The sequence below is a fragment of the Pelobates fuscus genome, chromosome 9, assembly GCF_036172605.1.
Source record: "Pelobates fuscus isolate aPelFus1 chromosome 9, aPelFus1.pri, whole genome shotgun sequence".
NCBI lineage: Eukaryota > Metazoa > Chordata > Amphibia > Anura > Pelobatidae > Pelobates > Pelobates fuscus.
The window spans coordinates 159,780,011-159,796,936 of NC_086325.1; the positions used below are offsets into that span (position 1 = coordinate 159,780,011).

The window sequence follows — 16,926 nt, forward strand, 5'->3', positions numbered from 1 at the left end:
TTTTAACAGAGGTCTTCCCTCCCTCTCGTAGGTTCCAGGTGATTCCAAAGAACAGATAACCGATGATACTTTGTGCAGTTCTGCAGTTTTATCAGTGCTGTCAAACCAAGACACCGACGCTGACCTTTCAGATCACCTGGCAGATGATGATGATGATTTTGTAGAAGACAGAAAACAGACGGACAGTGGCAGGTACCCAATTTCTACGCTCTTTCATTTACAAAACAGAGAGAAAAAAATCATTTATTTAAGCTTTAAGACTGTTAATGGCTCTGTGAGTCTCAAAGACATCCCGTCAATAAGTCCTAAGATGGCTGAAGTTTAATGTTGAACTTTTTGTTGACGGTCTTCAAATAGTGGCAGATCCATTTCCAGCAAATTTGTATAAGCAATGCCTGTTTTAATGGTCAATTAAGATATGGTATTGATCAAGACTAGGAATCTTTGTCCAGTCCATCGAGTGGAACCAAAATTTGCTCATTGTGAAACCGTTGTGCTAAAGCTTCTTGCTATCTTTGCAGCCATGAAGGTAAAATGTTTAGCTACGTATGATCCAATATGGATGTTTGATCCATAGAAGGTCCAGGCACTTAGGGGTGTAATAAGGCGGTTTTAATGAAACGTGCATATTACAAGCAGCAGCCTTTCAGTCTCACAATGAGGTCTTCATCAAGCTAAAATCTCAGTGAACAAGTGCAGCATTTATAAGACATGACAAACATATTAATTGAGGATAATAATCAAAACTAATTAAAGAATAATACCTTCACATGCCTTCCCAATTAGTCTCCACTATAGCCAGTAAAACCAAACAAAAATAAAAACGCCCCAGAATGTGCAATGAAATAAGATGCTATACATCAGATGATGTGAGGCAAAGGAGCCATTCGATGGCATCAAACGCAAAATGCTCTGTGACGTCACCTCAATAAAAAGATTAAAATCAATCGTGACCACTCGTCATCACGTAATAACGTGTGATGTTGAAAATAAATAAATATCTCAGTAGTTATGGCAACAGGTCGAGGACAAGTGTGAGAGCACAACATTATAAAACAACCATTGCATAATTGTTTTTAATAACATATCAATTGTACACATAAAGAATATCCAAATGCATTCTTTATCTCAACAAGATGTGACCTTTATGCATGAAAAGTATAAAGTCCGCTCTGTGTTGCTTACGCTGGATGTAATCTGTTAACACCAGCATTTTGCATTTCATGTCATCGAATGGCATCCGTACATCACGTCATTTGACGCATAGCGTCTTAGGTCATCACGCTTTATGGTGTGGTTTGATTTTTTTTTACTGCCCTGGCTCCGGTTGTAGTTAAAGGACCACTCTAGTGCCAGGAAAACATACTCGTTTTCCTGGCACTAGAGTACCCTGAGGGTGCCCCCACCCTCAGGGACCCCCTCCCGCCGGGCTCTGGAGAGAGGAAGGGGTTAAACTTACCTCTTTTTCCAGCGCCGGGCGGGGAGCTTTCCTCCTCCTCTCCATCTTGATCGCGACGTCATCGGCTGAATGCGCATGCGCGGCAGGAGCCGCGCTCGCATTCAGCCGGTCGCATAGGAAAGCATTTACAATGCTTTCCTATGGACGCTTGCGTGCTCTCACTGTGATTTTCACAGTGAGAAGCAAGCAAGCGCCTCTAGCGGCTGTCAGTGAGACAGCCACTAGAGGATTTGGAGGCTGGATTAACCCTCATTATAAACATAGCAGTTTCTCTGAAACTGCTATGTTTATAAAAAAAAGGGTTAATCCTAGAGGTACCTGGCACCCAGACCACTTCATTAAGCTGAAGTCGTCTGGGTGCCTAGAGTGGTCCTTTAATTGGGAAAGTACGGGAAGGTATTATTATTTTTATTACTATGCATAATGTTTGTCGTGTCTTATAAATACTACTTTTGTTCACTGAGATGTTAGCTTGAGGAAGACCTCATTGTGAGGTAAAAACGTTGCTGCTTGTAATGTGCACTTTCCACTAAAACTGCTTTATTAAAACCTTTGAGGGCATGGACCTTTGGTACTTTGGATTGTCCTAGAGGGGTATGCCAGCCCTGTTTCTAAGAAGTGTGCAGATTTGTATCTTCTTCATAAAAACATAGCTGTGATTGATGATATCAAGCTGAAAGACTCTAGCTATGTTTGGTGAAAGGAGCTAAAAGATCCAGCAATATACCCCTACTCTTTCACCTCATAACGGCAGCCAACCAAATGATCCCACTATTCTGGTAACAACCGAACCCGCCTACCCTAAGGGAATGGATACAGAAGGTGGAAGTCACGAGGGGTATGTAGGAAATATGCTTCTCCCTGACACATACCTACCAAACCTACACTCACGTGTGGAGCAGATGGTGTAGATATCTGCACAATACGACACCAGGAGTTTAGGCCTTTATGCAGACCCATCTTCCAACACCAGTCCCTCACCCACCCCCACAATTACCAGGTTGTAACTCGAAACAACACACACAGTCACACAACTTCGGAAGAGGCAGTCAAGCATACTACTGTGAATGTTAAGATGTAAAAGTATTATAATGTACTAATGCTGGCTCCTGCATACCATGTTCAGAATACTGTATTTTCTTGTACCGTATCGTTTGTACAATAAACTCATTTAATATAAAATAATACAAATAAAAAAATTAAAAGATCTAGCAATATTTATTGACATGGAACTAATAGATCTAGCTATATTCAGTAATATTGGGCTAATATATATATATCTATGTTTACCCACATGAAGCTATTTTTGATGACGAGGATATTATTTATCATATAGCTATTTTTCAAGAGTTCCACATGGAACCCAAGATGTGCAGAATGTTGTAAAGAAACCCAGGATCTGTTTTGGATGAATTAAAACGTCGTTAAGGATAATTCTGAATATTTCAGTCAACTGTATTTATCCAAGCAGTTACATATGATGTGGTTTGCCTCCCGATCTTCATTTTAAAGTGAAGTGATTCGTACACGTAATGTTTGGGGTGCTGGCACCTTAAATGTCCTATTTATATATATTTTTCCAAAGGATCGCTAGTTTGTATACTCGCAAGGTCCATCCTCATATTTGTTCTATGTTTTTACAGCATTCCTCTTCCGGATGTGTCGCCAGCAGAAGACAGAAACATGCATAAAGAAACCTTACCAAGACACCAAGGTGCTGAGATTAGTTTTTTTGCAGAAGACATGATAACAGCAGATGGCGATAGAAATAAGCGAGTACACTGGCGTTATCAGTACTGAGTATCTTCTGTGTTAGTAGTACCAACAACAATAAATGGCAGACCGTGATAACCTGACCTTTGTCGCGTGGAATATATTAAAGTGATCAGGCATCTGTTGGGGCTAGCATCAATGCACAACGTGGGAATATGTTGTACCTATAAAGTCCACATGATCCTTTTATTTAAAAAATAATATTTCAAATAACAAACAATCTTTGGGCAGGAAACTCTTTTGCAATTAGAGGGCCTATTTTTTATTTATTAATGTTGCCATAGAATTATGTAGATGTACACGTCCCTGTAGGTTTTGTTAGCCAAAAAAAAAAAAAGTCACAAATTGAAATTCCATCAGTGTTCGGAGCAACAGCAAGGGCAGACAATTGGAGTTTACATGGAAATGTATGGGATATAGTTCCATCTGAATTTATGAATTGGTAATATGTGATTGTGTTGAATATTTCACGTACCATTATCTTGTGGATAAATTACATTATATGTTAATCTCACACAGGATCCGGCTGGATAAGAGAATATACCACAAGTATCAGTGTATACTCTTTTTTTTTTTTTTTTTTTTGCCATTTTAATAATTGAATTATTTATTAGAAAATGTGTGCTTGCCTCTGATTGGATATAGCTCAAAATCTACAGCCTATCGGAGCGAGGCTTTAAACGGCTAAGTTACTGTATGTATATATATGCAAATAACACTGCGCTTTGCATGAATCGGATTTCTGCATAAATCTGTATGATAAATGGAATGCATCTGAACGAATTTATCACCACCCCTATTGCATAAATAAAATTATTAACCAAGATTGCTGGACGGGAAAGTTAAAAGCAGTAATAATCTACATTATGCATTACAGATGGGGCTGCGGAGGGCTATCCTTCATCAGGAATGGAAGAACCAATGATGGAAGCTGTTGAGAATAATTTAAGAAAACACCATCACAAGTTTCCGACGGCGGAGAGAAAACTGTGCAATCATTTACAGGCAGGACTGGCAGCTGTATTTCCTTATTTTACATTATTCATACACACACATTATTCATTCATCTACATAAGAGGGAACAGGCTGTGACTATAAATAGGCTCCTTTAAACCCGTGCGATTTATCAGTAAAAAAGTCAGGTACCAACACAGAGCCCTGCGCGGTTGATATTGACTGTTGCTACAGACTGGGAATTTTTATTATCAATTAAAGGGGAAATGTTATTAGACAATCAATGCAGGACTGTCCACCGGTATATGCCTATAAAATCTTCTTGAGTAAGCCAAACACATTCAGACTTCTGTTTCTTTTGCAATAAAAGTATTTTACTGACTTGTTCATTTTCTCTAACACCAAACGTTCCTTTCCTATGAAGGTGCAGGACCTAGAGTTACTGGAAGAAGATTCTGAGCTGTTGCAGAACTACAACCCCCACGATTCTTTGCTAGATTTACAGCTGATAAAACAATAACTAGCTGTAGTTTTGGAACAGCTGGGAATCTTGTTTTTTGGCTACCTCTGTGATAGACAAAGATTTAAGCCAGATGTATTCGTCAGTCTAAATAGCTACGTGTTCAGTGGCGTACATACCAGGGTCGCAGGGGTCGCGGCTGCGACCGGGCCCGGCCCACCAGGGGGCCCGGCCGCCCCTACGACCCGGTATGTACCCACAGGGCCAGCCTCTTCTGCTGGGGGGCCCAGGAGCCGGCCACCTCCGGGCCCCCCGAGGCTGGCCCTGCTGTCACCCGGCTGGCGGGCGCGCGAGGGAGCACTGTCCCCTGGGTGCTCCCTCTTCAGCTCCCTCGCGCACCGCACTGAAACCGGAGCCGGAAGATGACGTCATCTTCCGGCTCCGGCATCAGTACGCGGCGCGCGAGGGAGCTGAAGAGGGGGCACCCAGGGGACAGTGCTCCCTCGCGCGCCCGCCAGCCGGGTGACCAGCAACACCACTGGACCCCAGGGAATCCCCCCAGCTCTCACACAGGTAAGGAGGCTGGGGGGATTAAATTAAAAAAAACCCAGAAAAAACGTGTGTGTGTGTGTTAGTGAGTGTGTGTGAGAGTGTGTTAGTGTTAGTGAGTGTGTGTGAGAGTGTGTTAGTGTTAGTGAGTGTGTGTGTTAGTGAGTGTTAGTGAGTGTGTGTGTTAGTGAGTGTTAGTGAGTGTGTTAATGTGAGTGTGTTAGTGTTAGTGAGTGTGTTAGTGTGAGTGAGTGTGTTAGTGTGAGTGAGTGTGTTAATGTGAGTGTGTTAGTGATTGTGTGAGTGTTAGTGAGTGAGTGTGTGTGTTAGTGAGTGTGTTAGTGAGTGTGTTAGTGAGTGTGTTAGTGTTAGTGAGTGTGTTAGTGTTAGTGAGTGTGTTAGTGTTAGTGAGTGTGTTAGTGTTAGTGAGTGTGTTAGTGTTAGTGAGTGTGTTAGTGTTAGTGAGTGTGTTAGTGTTAGTGAGTGTGTTAGTGTTAGTGAGTGTGTTAGTGTTAGTGAGTGTGTTAGTGTTAGTGAGTGTGTTAGTGTTAGTGAGTGTGTTAGTGTTAGTGAGTGTGTTAGTGTTAGTGAGTGTGTTAGTGTTAGTGAGTGTGTTAATGTGAGTGTGTTAATGTGAGTGTGTTAATGTGAGTGTGTTAATGTGAGTGTGTTAATGTGAGTGTGTTAATGTGAGTGTGTTAGTGAGTGTGTTAATGTGAGTGTGTTAATGTGAGTGTGTGAGTGTTAGTGAGTGTGTGTGTTAGTGAGTGTGTTAATGTTAGTGAGTGTGTTAGTGTTAGTGAGTGTTAGTGTTAGTTTGTGTTAGTGTTAGTGAGTGTGTTAGTGTTAGTGAGTGTTAGTGTTAGTTTGTGTTAGTGTTAGTGTGTTAGTGTTAGTGTGTTAGTGAGAGTGTGTTAGTGAGAGTGTGTTAGTGTGAGTGTGTTAGTGAGAGTGTGTTAGTGTGAGTGTGTTAGTGTGAGTGTGTGAGTGTGTTAGTGTGAGTGTGTGAGTGTGAGTGTGTTAGTGTGAGTGTGAGTGTGTGAGTGTGTGAGTGTGAGTGTGTTAGTGTGAGTGTGAGTGTGTTAGTGTGAGTGTGTTAGTGTGAGTGTGTTAGTGGTAGTGTGAGTGTGTTAGTGGTAGTGTGAGTGTGTTAGTGGTAGTGTGAGTGTGTTAGTGTGAGTGTGTTAGTGTGAGTGTGTTAGTGTGAGTGTGTTAGTGTGAGTGTGTTAGTGTGTGTGTTAGTGAGTGTGTTAGTGAGTGTGTTAGTGAGAGTGATTGTGTTAGTGAGTGTGTGAGTGATTGTGTTAGTGAGTGTGTTAGTGAGTGTGTTAGTGTGTGTTAGTGTTAGTTTGTGTTAGTTTGTGTGTGTTAGTGAGTGAGTGTGTTAGTGAGTGAGTGTGTGTTAGTGAGTGTGTTAGTGATTGTGTTAGTGATTGTGTTAGTGAGTGTGTTAGTTTTAGAGTGTGTTAGTGTTAGTGTGTGTGTCTGTTACTGAGTATGTTTGTGTGCGTCTGTCACTGAGTGTGTGTCTGTCAGTAAATGTGTGCGTCTGTTCATGAGAGTGTGTGTGTGTGTGTGTGTGTGTGTCTAAAGCACTTACCTTTCTCCAGCGCCGGGCTCCCTTGGCGCTGGGGATCTCTCCGTCCCGATCCGCCTCTCAGCTCCGAATGCACATGCGTGGCTTTCCTATGGACGTTCAGCGTCTTCTCACTGTGATTTTCACAGTGAGAATCGCAGAAAATCCTCTAGCGGCTGTCAATGAGACAGCCACTAGAGATGGATTAACCCTCAGTGAAACATAGCAGTTTCTCTGAAACTGCTGTTTTCAGCTGCAGGGTTAAAACTAGAGAGACCTGGCACCCAGACCACTTCATTGAGCTGATTTGATCTGGGTGTCTGTAGTGGTCCTTTAAGTGTATGTGTTTATGCATGCACTGGCGTACATACCGCGGTCGCACGGGTCGCAGCCCTGCGTCCAGGTGCCCGCCCGCAATGTGTTGCGGCCCCAGCCCGCGCAGAGTAAGCAGGGGGGGGGGGGGCCCACAGATCAGTTTTCGCACCGGGGCCCCATGGGTTGTGTGTACGCCACTGTACGTGTTCACTGCTGTACAACGTAACGAGATGTTTAGGTAGGAAGTTAAATGTACATTCACTCCAGAGCATTATGAGTAATAATTTTATTTGTATTTTTGTTTGTAGAAGAACACGTATCTACTTCTTTTTAGCTTGCGCTAATAATATGTTTTTTTTTTTTTTTTTTTTTTTACCAAATAACAAAAAACAGCTTTCAGCCGATGATAAGGAGTTAGAAGTTGCTGGAATTCCGGCTGCGTTTAAAATGGATTCTCAGGAAAAAAACGGGTAAATACGGGACACGTTTTGTGCAAATAATTTTCGCTGTAAATGAGTATTTATTCTGTTCCAGTTTATCTGCGCATGTTTCTTGATTTATCAGCGGCTGTGCGTTGTGCTCACGGGATGTGCACTGTCTTACTGGGCACTGTAACAGGTGGGGTCCCCCCCCATCCTTACTTGGGTTAATTAGTAAGGTTGTGTTATTTTATTGGCATAATATATGGCACCGATATATTCTGCAGCACTTAATATGAGGGTTTTACAGCAAACTGTTACAGATGTTTAAGGGAACAATAGGTTGTTGAGGACTTAATGAGCTTACAATCTAGAAGACAGGGAAGGAACCCAGTATATTTTAAAGGAACGCTGTAATGTTGGGAATACATACCTGTGGAAGGCCCCCTAAAGATAATTAGAAAAAAATGGTTGAAGGGGTTTTATTCACCTTTTTTCCATTGCCAAGATCCAGTCCCTGCAGTCACCTGATCCACCTTCCACGACATCATGCTGACTCCTCCCCTTTGACATCTCCTCGTCCTCTTTAATGCGTCTCATAGAAATACGTTGGGGACGAGAAGCGCATGCACAGTGAGTGTCACACATTGAATATAATTCCTCCTTGGATGACGTCGCACTCATTTGTTGCAGCAGAAGCTCTTCCGAGTGGCTGTCATGAATACAGCCACTAGAGGTTTGTCCTGCAATGAAAACATTGCTGTGTCAACTAAATGGCAGGGCCACTGCACCCAGACCGACCACTTCCTTGCGATTCATTGATATGGGCGCCTACAGTGCCCCTTTAGGCCAATTCCCGAGGGATCTGTTCCCCTGACAGCACAGATTTCTCTCCCTCAGTCCGTCTTGGCATGTGTAGTAATACAGATGTAATTTATATCTGGAATAACATGCATTAGAGGAAACATGGGTGAGACACTTGTACTACCAGGGGCCGCACAAGTCCTCCTCTCGCTGCTATAAACGGGGTGCAAATGGACTGTGGTCTGTATTTGTATTTTTACACCCGTGTATAACTAGCGGCTATCTGCTCCCTCCCATTGCTCTCTGCATATAGCGATTACGCTGGAGGAAAGGTTCCATCTGGGTAGTGACATTCACACTAGGCTTGGAATGTGGCGTATCTAACTGTCTGCACTGTATTAATATAAAAAGTTACATCACTCGATATAATGTGATTTCAGGACAAATCAGGGTCTCGATGTACACGTGACAGACACTGACAGAACTGGGGAAGAGGAGGATGACCAACAAAGTAAGAATTAGCTATTGCCATATAAGTATTTTGCTAATTTATTGCCGATTCCAGTCAGAGACATTCCAAATTCCTTTATCACTAATGACATTTCTATAATTAAAATAGCACTGCTCAGTTGTTATCCTGTTTATTGTACATTTCCTACACTGTTCATGCAATCTGCATTTTTTTTTCTTGCAACTGTTTTGTATTGAGGATAAAAAAAACTTCACTAAAAGTAATTTGAAATAGGATAAAAGCGCTACCTCTGCCAATTAGAGGGGGTAACTTCACAGAAGAGATGGTAGAGGACTCGTTAAATGAATTCCGCAACTCAGCTTGTTTAGCAAGTAGCCCAGTATCCGGCAGAATAATTAGGTTTATTTTGATGTTAAAAACTATTAAGCTTTACAGGGTTTATTATAAAAAATATTTTTATTAAGTTAAACTGGATTCAAAGCAGATTTTACATTTTAGACAAAATAGTCGAACTGAAATGTAGCCGACTTCGAAAATGTGTCAATTTCGGCTATTGTGGCTTGCAATGTAAAATTCACACTGTATTGAATAACCATGATAGAACTACTTTGTTGTCATACTTACCAATCGGCGATTCCCTCGATGTTACTTCCGGGTTTCGCCGATAGAATTCCCGGCCCACGCACCTGACAGCAGACGCCTGCTGACCTCTCCTATCCCCCGATACCGGATTGGCCCTTAACTTATCTTTCCCTTTCAATTTCAAGTTATCTGTTTGCAACCTGCTTCAATATAAAATACCCTGCATGCTACCTGCTTTATTACAAAATACTTTACTTCCCAAGTACTGAAATGTATCTTGCTGCCTTCATTATAAAAGATACTGCTTAAAGTAAAATTACACTTTATCCTAAAAGGTATTTTTATATTTAGTTCTTAAAGTGATATACACCTCAAAGTTATTCTCTGTAGTTGCATTCCCCTTGTTCTGTACTGATAGATATAACATTTGTAATAATTTGCAGACTTTGCCCATGGTAATCGAGACGTGGAACATCCAGACCATAATGCATTGCAATCAGAACATAATAACCAGATTATTCACATGGAAGAAAACCCGCGTGTTTTATCAGATTGTTCAGCTGCAGCAACTTCTAATGAGTTCACCCAGGCAGCTGGAAATGCTGGACACGGGCATCCACTCGCAGAGTTTCTAAAGGTTTCTGCAAAACTCATCCACATTTCTGAGAGTTCAGTTTCTGGATCTGACAAAGCAGAAGAGGCCCAAGACACCGAGAGTGGAGATTCCGAGGTGTTTGATATGGAACCCTGTGAACTTCCTTGTAAAGTACACAGTGACGATTTTGAAGACCCAATATCAACTAGAGAACCTTTATCCTTCAGATCAAATGACAGGTCCTCTGGGACACAGGAAGGTCAGATTTCCATGGACCCATCTACTTTTTTACCAGACATTAATCAAAAGGATGTATTGGCACAGCATAACACAACCGGATTAGTACAAGCTGAAAAAAATGATTGTGGAAAGGGTCAACTTGAAGACTATGAAGAGCTTGTAGATCATATAATTTCAATCCAAGACCCCAAAAATACAGAAGTAATGAAAAACACAGAGATAAAACCTAAAATAGCTCCTTTGGCATCCGAATCCTTCCCAACATCCTCCGACTTGTCGGAGACCGACACAAACACCAACAGCAGAGAATATTTAATTGAAAAAAAGGGCACTAATGGAGTCACAAACACAGGACAAATGTCTTTGGTGAATCCAAAAGATATTATTGATATTGGTGGAATCTGTTCTACTGACTCCACAGTTCAACTGAAAGAAACTAATGAAAGACTATCTTTTACAGAAGAAAAACTAATCTCCAAGAAAATTGAGATGGTGCCATCCCAAGCTATATCTTCAAAAGATTTATTTCAGATTAAAAGCTTCACACTTCAGAGTGAGGAAAATGTCACATTCATCACTGATGAAGATCTGAAACCTATTGAAGATGCCTTGTCAGAAATTTTGTCTCCAGTTGATGAAATGCTTTCATACGAAAGTGCAGACTTATACTCTGCAAAAAAGGATAACTCATACCCCAGCGAAGACCTACCCTCTATACCGGAAGATGTTGAGTCAATTAAAAGTAACGATGTCGACAGCTACGATTTTCCTACACCACCAGAACAAATAGTTTTTTCTTCCAATGAAAGCATGCAAAGTAGTTTGGAGGGGAGTATAATTGATGAGATGCATTTATCACATGAGCATGGTTTACCAGAGGAAATGCTTCTTCCATCGGCAGACTTAAGCCGAGACAGCATAGGTTACTTCAATGACCAAAAATTGTCTATGTCTCCTACAGAAGATGTGGGAAAAGAAAATTTGTCTAAATCTTTTAAAATTGATAAGCCTTTTCTAACGTTATCCAAAGCGGAAGAAGACTTCAATGACCCTTTGTTTACGTTTGATCTTGCTGACCGAGTTTTGGTAAAGCTTTCAAAGCCAGGTACTCTAAAATTTAAAGGGCTGACTGCTTTTGAAGAAGGCTATTGGGCTGGAGTGGCTCTTGACAAACCAGAAGGTGACCACAATGGAACATATGAAGGAATAACTTATTTTAAATGTCCTATGAAATGTGGTGTTTTTGTAAGACCACGGCAAATAACACATTTATTGGGGGATGATAAGTCAATCTCTGAAAATATCACTGACAATGATGATGAAGGTGATGATCAGCCTTTTGATAAGAACTCTAATCCAAGTGGTAGTAGGTCATATTCCCCAAAAGAACCAGAGGAGAAGGAAAGCAAAGGAAATGTTACATATCCTGTTGAAGAAGGTAATACATTTAGATCATGTCTTCATTCACACAAAAGTAATTTCAAAGATTTCGATATACGCCCAAGGGGCCTAAACACTGAAAATGAGGACATCATAGGTGAGGAGGACAAAGAACCAACTTGGGATTTGCAAGAAAACATGATCTGCAGCAAAAAAACTAAAGTGCAAATAACGTTGGGAGACAAAAAGCAGACGTTGGTCTTAAGGATTTGTGAAGACCTCATAGCTAAGGTTATTCACGAAGCCATTTGGAAATGTACTAGAATTGTTCAACGAAAACAACCAAAAACTAGTAACAATGAATATGCATTAAAAACCAAAGAAAAGCAAGACGAAAACTATTCTCCTCCCATAAGCATTACATGTTCCAGTCCGTCAACTTTGGAAAAACAAAATGGCAGCCCAAATGGACTTGTGGAGGATTTAGCTGATGAACTAATAACTAACATAATTCAGGACTCTATAAAGGAATATAAGAAATTAAAAAGAAATAATGGAAATGGGAGAGGTATTCAGTCTTGTCACGTCTCTCAATCTTTTATGGTAAGTTTAATGTTCTTTTTGAGAGATTATTTAAGTTTTTAATTGACATAACTCCTATTATCTTGTTTTTCACTAAGCTGTGATTCATCAGGGATTTAAAGTGTGTTTCAAATTGTAGGTAAAAAAAAAAAAAAAACTAAAAACATAACTGGCTTGGAGAACTCTCACAATTCAGCCATGTTGGCCTAAAATTTGACATTCACTTTGATTTACCAGCAATTCACAATTTAGTGAATAACCTTGAAAGTATTAGCAAGGTTAAAACCATTAACCACAACGCTGAGCAGGTTTGTTTTGTAATACCTTGCCCCTCCCCAACAAATTTAATGCCAGTACTATGTATTAAACGTGATATCATTTTAAACGTGTAGAACATTTCTTTTTCCTCCATCTGAACCACTGCTTTATTTTTCTTTTGCAATTCTACCCCTTGGAATTTAATTTTGCTGCTCTACCTCCTTTTGACAAAACAAAAATTGATGTAATATTCCATTGGAGGGTCCGTGGGATGGGGCAGATCCCATCTAATAATCCCATCTATACATTGGGCACGGTATAGCATGCTTATATGTTTCTAATGGGCTAATAATTACTCCTATACCCATGGGCTTATAGCTATATGAGGTCAAGTACAATTGCCTGTCAGCGACCGCTGGGTTGCTCTACCCTATAACAGGCATCGGGATGGGTACCTGCAGGACATCATTATTACAGCATGCATTACCCTGTCACATGTCACACCTTGTTTCCCCAATCTTTAACTTGTACTGAACATGCGCCCAGTAAAGTCATACTGATGTTATGTCAGACAGATAAGCCTTAATTACATCACACATTATTCTCATAATTGGAAAGGGATGTCTCTTTGCTCCCACTGTATAGAATAAAAGGCACCTCAATACCACACAACACTACAAATTACAAGTTAGGTCTAACAATAAGGGGTTTATTAATATCCATCTCCATGTCCTTACTACTTAAGCAAATGGGTGTACCTATTTCTCCTGACTAAACATAAGCCGACAGCTGCCAAAATTAGTAATCTTTTATTTTCCTTTTTTTTTATTAAAAATGCAACAAACGTATGACGTATCAAAAGTTAACCTTAAAGCGAACAAAATAATCTTGTGAATTTCCCTATATATATAAAAAAAAGTGCAATTTTTTTTTTTTTATGCCATACTACTGTTACCATGTGAATTCAAACCTGTTTGCACCAGCTGATGTGGCAGAGCTAATATACATGTACAATATCTGCACGAACAAAATAAAGAATTTAAAAAAAAAAATGATGCTCATTCCCGTATGTTCCATCTGTCAATTCCGAACTCCTTTTTTCACACAGTTCACACAGTTCAACCCAGGATTCCCAGGTTCTTTTAGGGTCAGTCATAGGTTTCCAATAAAGTTATAAAACTTCACTCTTTTAGATGGTATTCTCCCTTATATGTACCACTCATATCCCCATATTCTCTGTTGCAACCTGTATTTTTCTTTTCAACGCTGAAAACCCAAGTAATAAAGAACTGATCGCGTACACCTTCCAAAAATACCCTCATTGTCTGTTAATAACAGAATGGTTATAATTCAATGTAATCACTGTGTGAACGAATTCAATTAGAAGTGATAGACTTATCTCTTGTAGCTGAATGCCACGTACCCCATAGAAGTCGATGGGAGAACTGCTATTCAATTATAAGACACACGCTTATCATGATCTAATAGAATGTGTGATCTGACCTACGATCCCCGATCATTAGTATAATTCTGCTGCTTTAGCGGAGGTCAGACATGAGGAGTTATTTTCATTCTCTGAACCTCTCATGAAACCTCTAAATGTGTTTGTCTAGCTTTCAGGAAGAGATATGTTTTGTATACATTGGCTTTGCATAAGGAAAAAGTCAGATTATATACTTAAAGATTGCCAAATAAGAGATTTAGCTAAAGGTTAAACTGTGCAATGTTTATCACACAGCTACTTATAACAGCTTAACCTGGGAGCAAATTATATGATTATAAACACTCCCAAAGACGATTAAATGGGCTTTGCGATATGTTTGTTTTTGCTTAATGACATTCTATATCGCAATCAGTCTATATATTTATAGAAAACTTGTCCTGTTTTAAAGTTATTGTGTTTTAACTTTATGGAATATTTTATAACTCATGTATTTCTAGGTATCACTTTTTATTTTTATTTTCTGATTGACAGCTGAGGGCAGCCCACAGTAAACTACAGAAACGAATTAACATTTCGGTAAATATTTGTTTGAGTCTTCAGAAAGAACAGCCGAAAGATAAAGTCATTTCTTCTCTCTCGTAGTAAAATCCGTGTAATGGGCACAAATAAGACAATATATGGCCAGAGATACTTTAAATAAAATGTATAGTCCAATCAATGTGGCATGCCAAATTCTGCCATTGGTATGGTATTGTTGTTACTCAAAAGCTCCTCCCGGGATCTCTAGCATAATGCAAAATAATCACGAAGAATGGAATCATTGCAGCTACCGTCTATCCACGTTCCCTCAATTCCCAGCACTTTATAGCTATACACCAAGCTGTGCATTACCCCTGTTTTAACACCTTAATTCCGAATTCAGTTAAAAACATTTTGAATATAAGACTTGACGTCTCCCCAGAGTCAGAACATATGTTCAGTTTGTAAATTTTAGGTGGCACCCTTCTTTTGGTTGATCAACCCCATCTTAATAACCTAAATTCCTGAAATATTACTAATGGTCTACCAGGTGAGATCTCCATTAATGGGCTCTTTTGCGACTTCTTGGTCAATGGTCAACAACGGCGTCGGAGTTGAACATGATGGTATCTCAACAATTTGCCCGTAAGGTGGTATGTAAGACTGTCGGTTGGCCAGAAAGGTCAGCTGTGTCAGGAGAGCTACCGAGATAGAATCCTTTAGAACGTTTGAGTAATACTGTAGTTCTTTCCATATGAGTGTAGCATCATATATTTCTTTTTTTCTATTGTTATTATTCAGGCTCTGCACAAGGACACCATGAAAAACGGAGCACTCAGCAACTATGAAGAGGCCTGGAAATCAAATGTCATGCATACCCTCTTCGAAAACTTGTTGATAAATTCTTTGGAGACGATAGAAAATATTTACGTGAATAAATCAGATTGTACTCGAACAGAAGCACCAACGCCCAGGTAAGCCTTACCACAAGAGGAAAAATATAATCCTACTTTTTAATAATTTTATTTTTGTGGCCATCATAATTGTTCATTTGGTTGTACACATTCGGCTTTTTCAACCTTAAGTTTGAAAGGTAAAAACCCATTCAGCTCATCACAACTTTGCAACTCTGTAACGTGCACTGCGCCGTCTAACCATAAAAATGGTTTTGACATATAATAAGGAAGTGAAGCGCAAGGGATCTCCAGTGGATAAGTTGAACTTTGGGTTCCTGAAATCCTGTTTCTCGTCAAACCATTTGAAAATGGTTTTACTAAAATCCTGAGGGCCTGCCCCCAGACTCCTAACAACCATAAACACTGGAATAAGTTGAAGTGGTTATAGTGTTTAGAGCAGGGGTTCCCAAAATGTAGATCCCCAGATGTTGTAGAACTACAACTCCCATGATGCTTTGCAGCCTTTGGAATGCCTTTAGAAGAGCAAAGAATCATGGAAGCTGTAGTTTTAAAACATCTGGGGTTCTACCTTTTAAGCAGCCCTGGTTTAGAGTGGCACTTTAGATAAGTCTACTGCAGATCATTTATATATCGAGGGGGGCAGTTATGTCTTGTATTAAACCAATTTTAAAAACATTAAAGTGCTATTAAAAACGTTATTATTGGCTAGCATGTTTACTCTGTATTGGTAATGGTAGAAGGGATCACTTTTAGGGAGAAACAGAATTTCAGGATCAATATAAAGTTTTAAAAGACAGCTCTATCTGCTAAAAACTGGCTTACACTATTAAACTACTGATTTATTTCAATTCCGTTTTAGCGAATCGTTTTAATTATTGGGCTCATATTAACGGAGCGCCTTTCTGACGCATTGCAGAAATATTGTAGAGCATCCACTAAAAAAAACTATTTAATTATAATTATTCTATTAAAGATTCTCAATCATGCGTCATGCCTTTCACTTTACAGAATATCAGAGCCAGAGCAGTTCATTAACTTGGAAGAAAATCTGTGATTTATAATTGGTTAGTCCCCGGTCTCCATTATTATTCGATGAGTGGGTAGAGCGAGTTTATGTACCAATGGGCTTTTTTTCTGTTACAGCTTGTTGTTTGAATTTGATTCACAGCTCCCTGAATTCCTAGACGATTAAACGTTTCTTGGAAGGAATTTTTTATCTCAGATTGTGGAACAATAAGAAAATGAAATTTTCCACTGGACGAGCTGCAGACTGCGAACACCCCCTCTTATTGGCAGGAAACAAACGTGTTTCTGTATGACCGTGTGCTATCCATCCATAACACTGCAAACTTAGGTTTGTATTCCACCTTGAGCTACACAATAAAAATCTGAGGTTGTCAACCTACCACAGTAAATTAAAATGGCACTCTATAAACACCATAACCACTACATCCCGCCACCCAGCTCCTTGCTTGGCATATTGTTATTCCGGAAGCTACCCATGGTTGTCGGGGTTAATTGCTACAAGTGATAATTGTCAGGAATTCAAAGTGTATTTTAAAATTTACACCACAATAGACAAACTGGAAACATAGCTGACCTAGAGACATTTTCAAATACTATAGATA

The 16,926-nt window shown here is 39.8% G+C and overlaps 2 protein-coding genes across 2 annotated transcripts in view; both read left to right on the plus strand.

Moving 5' to 3' along the window:
• CCDC187 (coiled-coil domain containing 187) overlaps nucleotides 1-4,340 on the plus strand; it is a 60,576-nt gene extending 56,236 nt beyond the window's left edge. Inside the window, exons 23-25 of the mRNA XM_063431627.1 lie at nucleotides 32-192; nucleotides 3,103-3,173; nucleotides 4,110-4,340. Of these exons, the coding sequence (XP_063287697.1) occupies nucleotides 32-192; nucleotides 3,103-3,173; nucleotides 4,110-4,324 (447 nt within the window). The 3' untranslated portion in view covers nucleotides 4,325-4,340. The remainder of the gene's footprint in view (nucleotides 1-31; nucleotides 193-3,102; nucleotides 3,174-4,109) is intronic.
• Nucleotides 4,341-7,408: 3,068 nt separating this feature from the next.
• Nucleotides 7,409-16,926, plus strand: LOC134572579 (centrosome-associated protein 350-like). The gene is made up of 5 exons (XM_063431628.1): nucleotides 7,409-7,556; nucleotides 8,750-8,820; nucleotides 9,807-12,181; nucleotides 15,183-15,355; nucleotides 16,467-16,926. Exons 1-5 carry the CDS (start codon nucleotides 7,435-7,437, stop codon nucleotides 16,480-16,482), a joined length of 2,757 nt encoding a protein of 918 aa, XP_063287698.1. The 5' UTR covers nucleotides 7,409-7,434; the 3' UTR covers nucleotides 16,483-16,926.